This window comes from Passer domesticus, chromosome 4 (genome assembly GCF_036417665.1).
Source record: "Passer domesticus isolate bPasDom1 chromosome 4, bPasDom1.hap1, whole genome shotgun sequence".
Lineage (NCBI taxonomy): Eukaryota > Metazoa > Chordata > Aves > Passeriformes > Passeridae > Passer > Passer domesticus.
In genome coordinates, this window is record NC_087477.1 from 74,832,553 (window position 1) to 74,844,840 (window position 12,288).

General features: G+C 35.1%; 1 protein-coding gene across 5 annotated transcripts in view; it reads right to left on the bottom strand.

Annotated features, from left to right (window-relative positions):
- GRK4 (G protein-coupled receptor kinase 4) overlaps positions 1-12,288 on the bottom strand; it is a 34,251-nt gene that overhangs the window by 9,240 nt on the left and 12,723 nt on the right. For 2 of the 5 annotated variants that reach the window (XR_010361554.1, XM_064418818.1), the window contains exons 4-9: positions 9,236-9,313; positions 8,101-8,201; positions 6,667-6,759; positions 5,281-5,344; positions 4,397-4,537; positions 1,957-2,147 (exon numbers count right to left, since the gene is read on the bottom strand). Coding sequence is in view for 4 of the 5 variants with exons in the window: in XM_064418818.1 (XP_064274888.1) it covers positions 1,957-2,147; positions 4,397-4,537; positions 5,281-5,344; positions 6,667-6,759; positions 8,101-8,201; positions 9,236-9,313 (668 nt within the window). In the remaining variant the exon portion in view is untranslated. Of the gene's footprint in view, positions 1-1,956; positions 2,148-4,396; positions 4,538-5,280; positions 5,345-6,666; positions 6,760-8,100; positions 8,202-9,235; positions 9,314-9,998; positions 10,017-11,502; positions 11,564-11,772; positions 11,794-12,288 lie in introns of those variants that run through there. The other 3 variants (XM_064418819.1, XM_064418820.1, XM_064418821.1) reach the window with 3 other exon arrangements.

Sequence of the window (12,288 nt, forward strand, 5' to 3'; positions counted from 1 at the left end):
AGGAGTATCAGCTTTACAACTCCCCAGTGGTAAAACACAAGTGTTTGCTGCAGTTTGATGCTGACCCCTTGCTTTATTTCTCCCCAGGGCACCAGAATATCAACAAAGAGTAATAATCACAGGCTTAATAGCATTCATTTAAACTCAATTTCTTTAACTTGGACATGCAACTTCTAAAGCTTCCTAGACACTTCACCTAGTTAAGATTCTTTGCAATAACTTTCTAGAAGTTTCCTATTACTTTTCTCTAAAAATCAAAGTTCCACAAACAACATGTTTTAACTATTAAATGATAGCAAAACTCAGGAAGTACTAAAAGGGCAATAAATTCAGCATTGCCATTTGCATCTTGTGCATTTTTACTTTGAGAACAAAATAAATATTGAATGGAATGTTTGAATTTTTCTCTGCTCAAGGAAAATTTGGGGAGTCATTGAAGCTGAATCAAAAGTTGTTCTAGGATTTATGCCCTAGCACATTCTCTTGAGGATATACATATATATATAGACATGAAAATTTGTATAAAATGTTTAATGTACACTATTATTTATAACAGTGCACTATAGTTAGGTATATATTGTTAATTTTTTATTTTTATTTAATATATATGTGTATTTGTGGTATGCATCAGTAAGCATGTGGACTGAGATGGCCTCTTAGATTTTGTCCACCATAAACATAAGCCAGAAATAAAACCCAGTAGTTGCTAAAGAATCAGTTACTGGAATAGATTCTTAAAATATATATATATATACACACACACACATATACAGTTGTGACAAGAAGAGTCTGAATAACATAAAAGAAAAAAAATTAGGAAGAATGACTCTAGAGTTGACATTCTAAATGAGAGAAAACTGTTCACCAGGAAATCTAAGCAGGGTTTTTTCCCCCCAAATATTGTTTAATTGTTCTATAATATGTGTAATCATGGTAAAGTTTCATTATCTTGTGAGATTAACTGTATACAAAAATCATAAAAGATTCTTTGCTTCCCATGGTTTTAAGTCTCGAAAATACCCAATGTTAATAAATGAACATTAAATATAAGATTGCAATAGCAGAGAGACCAGGAGAGATCAGAGTTAAAAAACTGAAGAACACTAATATTTGACATGTGTTTGAAGGTTGTCTTGTAGGCAAACAGCTAACAAGTTGGGCCTAAACACAAAGCTATGGTTTGGGGTCTTTTGTTTTGTTTAGGGTTTGTTTTTTTGTTTTTTTTTTTTTCCAACCACCAGCATAAGCCTGATTCACTCTGGTTGTGCCACTTCCCACTCTGTGTGTCTGTGTGTGTGATACTTGGTGTTACACAGCAGAAGCATAAAGAAAGCATTCTTGGTCCACCACTAAGTTTGTTTTGCTCGTTCTCTAACATTAATGCATACCAGGGGTTAAATGATGGATGTACAGAGACAAAACAGAGCATTTAAATAATACAATCTCAATTGCAATGCATAAAGCTTCTGACAGTTTCATTAATTCAAAGGCAATAATAATTTTATTGGAGGAATCTGAAATTAAAACAGAAGAAGGAGCTTTTCACATGGGCTATGAGTATCCTGCTACCCTTGTGAATGTAACATGCAATGCAGCCAGGGACTTCTAGAGCCCTCTGTGAACTACTTTAGAGTGAGCAGGAATACAATGCCATCCTCCTAAAATTTATGTATTAAAATTATAAATTAATTTGCTTTGTAAATCATAGTTCAGTTTCATTTTACAAACAAACCTTGAATCAACTTTAAAATATATCAAGCATCAAGACCTAAATCAAAAGCAAGAAGACATAAGAGATATATTCCTTGGGATATGCCATGAAAAGGACAACTAAACAATTATTTTTTATTCTTTTCCTACAAAATTAAAATACAAACTTGTTTTAGTAGGAAACAATTAATATGTTCAATGCTGAAGAGACTTGGAAAGGTACAAGTAACTGTAGATGACACTCACCTGTAAACAATTCTCTCCCTTTGCAAATCCTCCAGACCACAGCACAGTTCTGCAGCATAGAAAATAGCTCTTTCTTCATCAAAGCCAGGATTTCCCATGTTATATATGTGAAACTTCAGATCCCCTCCATTCATTATGGTTAATACTAAACACAGGGCATCTTTTGTCTCATATGTATAGGATAAACTAACCTAAAAACAGGCAGGGTGAGAACACAACCATTAATCATTCATAAACCCCAAAACAATTCACACATCTTTTTTCCAGTGCAATCAACTGATGAATCCTTTTTCAAAGCTAAAAGAACAAAACACGCAAGTGGAAAATCACTCTTGCAGAGTACTGGAAGACATAAAAGAATTCAGACTAATTTTCCCATGTACACAAACCATAAACACAACACAAAAGCTCAGTGACAGATCTGTTTACATACCCAGAAAATAGAGTTATTGATGATGCCCCTCAGCTGCATGTTACCTGTATTACTCTTTGTCCAGACAGCATGAGCATATTCCTTATCTTATTACTATCTCAGGAGTTATGCACTGCCAAACCATCTTCCTGAACTACGAGACTCAAAACTGCCCTAGAGGGACTCAAATTATTTTAAATCAAATGTGCAGTTTCTATTCCTACCCCTGCCTCCCCCTCAGGTAACTGCACATTTCCCTCATTTAGAACTTCCTGACAGTACAGACTCAGTATAAATCTTTCTTCTCACTGTACTTGAAATATGGTGCTGATAGGCAAGAACAAAGCACCACTATTTTTTCAGGTTTTAGGTAAAAGTTTTTAAAATGCGTTTAAAGTTTTAAAGTAGACTTGTGAATTAAAAAAAAAAAACCCTCCCCATTTAACACAATGTAATATACTACAAAATTTAACTGCTTAAGTTACAAATTGATTTTTAATAGAAATAGTTATGCGATGCAGATGATCATCTGGTACAATCTTCAAAATTACCTAACTTGTACTAGGAGCAATGGAATTCAAACATATACTTAGCTTACATTAGCTAAACTAGCTAGGTAAAAAAAACCAGTAGGGTTTTTTTTTCTTTTACTCAAAAAATGTATTTTAAATGCAGTACAAGTAAATAATTGTTTTAATTCAGTAATAGCTCAAACTCTTCATTCAGAAGTGCAAATACAATACTAAATAATAAAACTAAAGACATACAGAAAGCAGCTACTCAAGGTGTAGATTCCCATTTGGTGGTTTTAACTGATGTGTCCAGCTATTCAAGACTGTACTTGTGACAGAGGCATGACAAGTTATCTGCCCACCTCAAAACCAGTATTACTGCAAATGCTAGACCTAGATCCTCTCTGCTGCATAAAAAAACACCATTGGATAGCAAGACAAAAATAACTTATGCTCAATTTTATAAAGCACTTTCAAATTCAACTTGGATCAATTACTGATTTACAGTGTTTACAAATGCTGAAAAAAATGTTACTCAAAAACAGAAGTTTCACTGTTTTAGTAATTTATGGATAAATTCAGGTACTCTCCAGATTCAGTGCAAAAATAACATTAGCATATTTATACAAAACCATAATTTATGATAGTTTAAAATATTAATGTGTCTGGCCAGCAATTTCTTAATTTTTCTTGTAGCTGGCAATATTCTACAGTGGTTTTTTAATACATAAAACTTACCAGAAAATACATACATATATATTTTATACACATATATTTATAAATAACTTTCACTATCCTCTAAAACAGGTGCTTTAAAATTCTCTGAACATCAATACAAAATTTATAAGTAAATGGATTTCAAACCAAAGCAACATATTTGAAATTAACATTTAAATGACATTTGAATTAAAAAGTAAACATTACCTGGGGAAAGTTTTACATGGTGTATCTTTGAACATTATAACTTCTTTCACTGCTTAATAATTAGAGCTACTAACAGACCATAATTTACATAATAGCATCATGTTTAGGTATTAAAACTAAGATTTCCATTACATGGAAGTTCCATTAAAAATTAATTGTTTCGCATCCAAGATACAGCTTTAAGCCTTGGTACACAGCAAATCAATATAACCTGAATCAATACACTATTAAAGTGTCATGTTTATCTTAAAATATATCAGCAATGGAGTAACAAATGTTATGAAAATACCTCAGGATATAAAAACTCAACTATTAAGCAGAGGACAAAGATTCAGTGGCATCAGCATGCTGAAACACTGCCTGATGTTCTGGCTGTCAGAAATAAAGCAAGTGGACCAAAAATAATCCCTGTGCACAGAACTATTCCCAATCACACACAAAATGTATTTATTATTATATCATTCACTTCTCCCAAGAGCTCTCTAAATCAATTTTAAAAAGAGTTTTGTGCCCACAAGCTCCTGGAAGAGACCAAAACGAAGTAAACGAAACAAGATAAATTTCTGAAAATAGATTCAAAGTAGATACTTACTACAAACCTACTATTCACTTTTTCTAGAATCCTTTTTTCATTTAGAGCCATTGATTCTCCTTTCCTCTTCTTTATTCTCTTTTTTTCTAGCTTTTTGCAAGCATACATTTTTCCTGTTGCCCGTACTTGACAGGCACACACCTACAAAAAGAAGGATAGTGCGTCAGAGATGCTTGAGGCTTTTTAGAATTTTTATTTTAAAGAAGATTAAACTTAATTTTCTTTTCAAACTCTTTAATGCTGTCAGAAAATTACAGTCTGTAAGTATCAATACAGAGCCTTTGCTCATGAAACAACTTTAAAGGTTCACAAAAACTGTAACAGAAGTAGAAAAAGTGATTAGACAGAGGCAAATACATTTCTTCTGGGGTTGAATAGTTTAGCAAAACTGTGTCTCCTGTGTTAGTGAAACAAGAGACTACAGTAACAGTGCTAAGTGTCCTAGTATGTGTTAAGGACAAATATTCACATCACAATCAAACAGGAGATACATAACGGTAGTTTAGTAGCACACCTTCTCTTTCCATAGAGGATTCTGGTTAAAATACGTACAGAGGCAGTTCAATAAATTAGAAACAGAATTATTAAAATCTATAGATTTTAAATTAGGTTCATGGATATTCTACATAATTAGCAAATTGCAACTAAATTCTCATTTCCAAATGAAATTTCTAAATAGAAGCGACTGTTTTCAGTCACTACAAGTTTTCTGCAGCTTTGTGCATGACCTGCAGTGCTTTGACACGTTAAAACAGTTTGTATTGACAACAGCTTGCCAAGGTGATGTGTCAAATGTAGGTTAATCGAGACAAGAGTTAAACAGACTCCCTTTTTTCTTTTGATTCCTTAAGAACTGCCTTGCAGAAAGACACTTCTGTACTCACCTCTCCAAATCCACCTTTGCCTAGTACTCGGTAATGCCTAAACGTGTGTTTGGTTACTGGCTGCCTGATGAACAGAAAGAAACAATTACTGCAACAGGAATTACAAATGTTAGTAATCCCTCCCCACCCCGAGAGGTCTGTCTTCATTTTCTCCTTTCTGTTCTGACATATTTCTGAACAAATGTTGCCTTAACCTCATGTAGAAGTATATAATAAATTGAATTTCAAATGAAAGGGGTGCCCTGCTAAGAAACGTGGGCTCCCTCATCTGGTCACCAGGCACTGCCAATAAAGAAAAGCTGGTCAGGTCGGCCCTTTGCTGCCCTCAGAGCCTTTCCTGCTCTCAGCACGGGCCATTATCACCTCCTGCTGCCTCCCTTTGCTGACGTGCAGACTGCATTTCAGTGGGATCATGCTTACAATGTGGCATTTAAAAGGTAAACCATTTCCACTTTGTCTTTTCACAAAGAGTTGTGGTATGCAAGAGCAGTTCAAGAGGCAAATTGTTAGGGCATTGATGCAGAAGAGGAGGAACAGATAACTGGAGGCAGTAGAGCTGTTGATCCCTCTATGCTAAAACTCTCCAAAATGTGTCACAGCAGGGCTATTAGAAGGTAGTGGATTTTCCTGTGCTTGCTTTAAATGAGCACTCGCTCATTTAAAGACAGCTTTGCTCTCAGGACAACAGTGGAGGTTCATTTAGTAGAAAATGTGAGTAACTTCCCTAGTTTTCTTGCTGGCTTTTGCAACCAATTCAGGATAACTGGAATTTACAAAAAAATCAGTGCTCAAGCACCTTAACGTTTGAATGTGTGATCACGATACCCAGGGGGCTGAATTTGAATCAATTTGTAACAATTTCAGCCTTCTGAAAGAGTGTGGACACTCACCTAGCATTGATTTGAATGTACTAGATTCTGATACATATATCATATATAAATCTTGCTATCTTGTAATTAATTAGATCTGTATCTGTACCACCCAAAAAAACCTAGTACTTATCCAATTACCCAGTGGGTTATAATACTAGATTAATCTGTTTATTAACCACTAATTAGACCAAGTTTGAAACTAAAGGATGATCATATTTCCAAGAAAGATTGGTATTCCACTGCACACTTGACAGCCAAATATTTCTGAATTTGCATTTACCCAATACACTTAAAGACTTAAGATTTACTACTTAAAGGCTACAGACAGTTCCACTGGCGTATTAGTTCTCCTGCTGTCCATCAACATCATCCTTTACATCTTGTCTTTCAGATCATAATTTCTTAGACAATCCCTCTCATTTAGCATTCAGCTCTATAGCATTTCCAGCATAATAATCAAAATTTGCCACAAAGCAAAGCTAAATTACAGTGCAAACATTATAAATAAACTTACTTTTCCAGCCATTTCCACTGTAAGAAACGGGAAAAATACACACTCTCCTGGTAAGCTTCAAAAGGTCTTTTGCTTAGGTATTCATGGACAATTCTAGCAGGAAAATAAACAGAAAAATAAAACCCATCTTATTCTGAAAAAGGCTGTTGAAGCAGGATGTGCTATCAATCTACAGACATAGATTTAAACATATCAATGAAGATGTAGGCAGAAAAAGATCACCAGTGTGCTCTACAATGGTTTTAACCTAAATATCTCACAAAGTGTTTGTTACAGAAAACTGTTCCTATCAAAACACTTGGCCTTTGTGAAGGCCAAACTACTGCTACTTATAGGAATTAGACATTTTAACCTCTGCATTTTTATTGTCTTCAAACTCATTTAAACATCAGCTTCTCAGCAGCTTTTTATGCATGGATGACCCTGCAAATATGAACTCTGTAAGCATCTACAAGGTTCCATGCATTCTTTGGAGACTGGTAATTTTTTTTTTTTTCTAGGATTTGAAATTGAAGTACTAAATGCCATATCCAAACCTTGAGCACCAAGTACCTTAAAAGAAACACACCAAGATGGAGGTGGGGAGGGAAACAAGTCATTCAAACTGTAGTCAGGTATTTATTGGACAGGGGAAAGGGGATGATCTACATGAGACACTCCATTTGAGACGTGTTTTATGAGGTGTTCTCACACAGCCCTTTCAATCTTATAATCTCAGCTTGTTACAAAGCATGCTTATTTCTGTTGCCAGGGAGATGACCCAAGCAGTGACAAAACCTGTAGTCATCCTTCAGACATGATCAAGCATGCCTTGAAGAACCAGAAATATTAGAAACATAAAGGCTTTAGAAAGACATGTAACACTCATAAACATGTACCATCCCTCCAAGACAAGCTTCCCCTGCTACTACTGTGTGAAATATCACTTCATGACTGCAGACAAAACCAAGTTGTAGTGTTTTGTGTTAACTATCACAAGTGATCCTCTAATCAGCCATCTTAATGGCACATAAGTGCTGGCCTCAGTTAAACCTGTTTTCAAGAACCTTAAATGTCTAAAGCTGTTCAGAAACCTTTCAAGCTTCAACTTATAAATTCATATTTTTCTGAGTACCTTCATAATGGAAGAGAGTCTCTCAAAAAGTAAGAACACAGTAAAGAAAAATACCATTTATCTTACAGAATTCTTGGTGTCAGACAACAGTGTGATTTTATGCAAAAGCAGCATTAAAGAAAAAGCTCTGCAAAAGTCAAACATCTAAATCACATCTGAAGGAAACCTAGTCCTCTAATAAATCTGTTCCAAGTTGCTTACTGTACTCACTTCAGGGACTCAGTACTTCTGGGTATAACAACTTCATATTTCACTTTCCTTAGAAACACACAAATTTCTCTTGTAATTCTCAAACTTAGCACTAGGCATTTTTAACTTACCTAGTACAGTCCATGAAAAGATCCTTAGAGGGGTTCTTTTCCAGTCTTGACTTACATTCATTTACTGTTTCCTGAGGTATTTCTGGCAAGTGTGCTGCAGACTTAACATAATAAAAAGAAAGGAAAGCAACACCGAAAGCATGAAAATCAATAGAAAAACTCAGTTTTGTATTCAAAGATAAATTAAAAATTTTAATACAGCTAAAGGAAAGGAACGGTTTGACTAAAGAGAAAATCAAGAAAGTCGTATTTGAGCAAGATTTTTATTTCTTTCCTGTTACAGAACAATGCACTGAAAGTTATTTCAGTTATTTACTATTTCAGTATCTGGGGGAATAAACTTGGCAATAAGTCAAATTTCTTTTTCTTTCCATAAGTCTACCACCAAAAAAGCAAGTCATCTCTTTGGCTTGGCAGGATGGAAAGAAGGAGAAAGAAGCACAAACACAGGCTGGGAAACTGTTTCAAATCAGATCAAAGAAATCTGGGTTTTTTTGTAAAATGTATGTGAATTATGGCAGTCCCAAAAAAAAATTTAAAAAAGAAGTGCAAATTTAGATTCTATCTGCTTTTAAGGCATCTTCAAGGCCTTTTGTATGTGATGACCAAAGCAAGAGAAGGAGCATCTATTCATAAAAAGCAAATATCTAATTATATACCCACATAAAAGTTCCACTGGATACCAAAAAAAAGACACTTGATAAATGTAAAAAATCAGCTATTAATGATTACCATGGAAAACTGAAAGCAACAGAATGCTTCAGAAGAAAACAGCATTTCACTTTGTGAAAATCTGGAGCAATTCTGAAAATTTACAGGAAACTAACCAATGCCATACAGGAGTCTAAAAAACTTCAGACTATAATACCCTGAGTTAATTTGTTTTCAAGTTTTCTGTAGGTGTTAAATGGAGAATAAATTGTAATTGTAGTAGTTATATAAAAGCAGAGATCAGTCAAGGTTTCTGCTCAAGTTGATTGAGCAGAATTTTAGCAGGCAGCACACCTCTCAGAAAGACAAAAATGGGATCAATGAAGTTTGAAAGTCAATTTACTAAAAACAATGCAACCACTCATATCTTTCTATTTATTTGACACTTACAAAGTGCATGAGGAAATTTTTGCAATATATTTACCCCATTAGTGAAGTATGTCTCTAAAACTTTGAGGCCACAGTCAATGCGCTTTTCGTCTGAAGATACCTCATACTCTGCCTGGGGGAATGGAATTGAAATTTTTATTATGATCAGAGTCACTTGGCATCTTTTACATGATGACAGGTAAATTTTATCATGAGTAACACAATATTCTTAATATAAAAGGAACAGAAGGCTATAAGGTGAAACATGTATGAAGAACAGTCTTAAGGAAAAAAACAAAGCATATGGAATTTCATCTTTGGAAAACATACAAAACCTAACAATTAGTCTAAATGCAATTACAGAAACTGCATCCTAGAGGTGAAACTAGATCAATTACAATGAAATAGTATTTATGTAGTATTGTAGGAGAGAATGACCCAGATGGAAATTAATCAGTAGTACAATAATCAGCTTTCTCTTCACTGTACTTTTTTCCCTTCATGTGTTATTCTTTGCTTCAGTTTCGGGTAAAACTAGGATAAAACTGCTTTCTACAAGCTTACAAATGAGATCTAAACCAAACCCTACATCATTCTTTGAAAAATTGAAATTGACCAGATAGAAACTTTGGAAGTTTTTGACTTAGTAACATCTGGTACTGAGATGAAGAAAAAGAGAATTGTGTAACACAGTGCATTTTGCAGGTAAACAACTAGCAGCTGAACAGAGCTCCAGAAGTAGCTACTTAAGGAAAAATCCCACAACCAGCAAATCACCACACAGATACTACTACTGAAAAACTCCAAGAACTACTTACTATTAATAATTTTATGGAATAATCTAGAAGCAGACATCAGAAGTTACAAGATTTAAAGACAACCCAAAATCTGGGGAAAGATGAATTAGAAAAGAGCAATCTCAAACAGCAACACGCGCTAGGTTTGTTAGCTGGGCCAACTCAATCAAAGCTCATTTCATATTTCAGGATGTAAATGCATGCACCTAGAAACAAATACATGGCAGAATGGAGAACTGTATCAAACAAAACAACAGCTGGGCTTATTGGGACAACAGTCATTAGAAACCTCATTGGAAATTACAAGTAATTGATCTAATCAGAAATTATTTGCCTTTATAAAGAAAACTAGAACACTAAAAAATGACAGGTCAAGACTCAAACACACACACAACACTGGAAATAATGAAATTCCTGATTCCAGTTCTGCCATTAATGACAACTAATCAACACTGACTCAAGTCATCTCTACTAAGTCACCAACATCTTTTTCTACTGAGACATTATGGACCAACCCACTTCAGCACGCTACTCAAATCCATCAATCCAAATGCAAGGATAATTTCTGCTGCTCAATTCCACAACAAAAAGTCTAATGGTAAGGAATTCTTCTGCAACTGCTAATCAACCTGAGCAAGTCAGAAAAGTTTATCAACCTAAAGTTCAGCAGTCTTTAACACCAATTTAATACAATTAGTTAGGCATACTGTTTTAAGTGGATAGTGTAATTTAAAAGGAAGTTTGGGAGGAGGCCTTTCCAAATAATTCTGTTACTTACAGGGAAGTTTGAACTGCCTCTGATTCCTTTTCATATGTGAGTAACCCTGTCCCTAGCTAGTGAAATGAGTCACTGGATTGGATAACTAATTCCTCACTTTAAGTTCTGCCATTTACATTGAATTATTTCACAACTCTTCTTTCTGTAAAGCCAAGCTGACTCCAGAATTTTAGGTCACGCCTTCCCAAGAACTGGACCTTACCAGACTCAGTATTCAGTACAGGCAGACAACACAGCATTGGTACTACCTTGATTTTGGACTCCTGAAATAATCACTGTGCTGAAATCACATTGCTTCATGGAAAAGAGTCAGAAAACTCTATTAACTAAGATGCAAGGTTTTTAAGACTATGACATGTCATTTTGGGATATTTTTTTCCCTAGAATTTCTTTAACATTTTAAAAAGCTAAACTTGGCAAAAGCCAAGGTAAAAAGCACAGAGCCTCAGCTTTTGCTTCCTGTATTGCCTTACAAAGAATACCAACCAAAGAAATGCCTCAACCCCTAAAAGATCAGGCTTGCTGAAGTCCACAAAAGGGAATCAGGCTAACTCAGGAACCATCTACAAGAGATAGTAGGTATTTTATCTCACATCCTTCATCAAGACAGGATGCTAGTTTCAGATCATGAGAGTTACCAAAGGTTACCTTGTTTCAATGATTCCCAAAAATAATTATTTCCCCTCATTTTTCAAATGAAAGTTGAACAACAAATACAAAAAAGTAAATTGTGAAACCATCCCTTACATCAGATTATCTGAGCTATACCAGTCTTTGTTAATTCACAGAAATGTTGCAATCCACACATTATAGGTTGCATATTTCAAAACAGTTCAAATTTTTCAGTTAGTGAAAAACAGTTACTTCTCAGAGACAGTTTTACCTGAAAATTACATCTGTAGAGCAAGGACACTCCTGCCTTACAGTCATGCCTAAAATTCATTCTCTTTTGTGCTGCCAAAGATTTTGCTACTCCTTATCTAAGATAGAAGGATTAAAACGTGTACAGAAGGGTACCATTAAGGGTAAATCCACAGTTGAGAGTGCATGGCACTCGTTAAGGGCTCTGGGTTATATTCACTTCAGGAATGAAAGCTCCACTGTTCTGGATTTCCATTCAATCCATTCAGTCTCCAACTGTCAACCTAGTCTCTGGAATCTGGTGCTCAAACAGCTCCTGGGAGTCACAAAAGTGAAACACACCTGGGGAATAAGCCAAATTGCACACAGATTCTTTGACAAATATAAACAACTGCTCCTATTTGACACTCAAATTCTTTTTCAGCTGATCTAACGCCCCAGTTTTTACTACCGAAGGGGAAGGAAGCTTCAGTGAAATAGGAGGCACAGCAATAATCCCATGTACATTCCTTACACCCTGCCCCTTCCAGAGCCATCTTGCATTCCAATATTGTAGCTGGGATGCATGCAAGCAGCAGCACTACCCTACTTCTGTCTTCTTTGGTCATTTGTTCTCTGCATGTAAGAACAAAAATGGCTGGACTGAGAAAACCTGTTCTTTCATCAGCAATC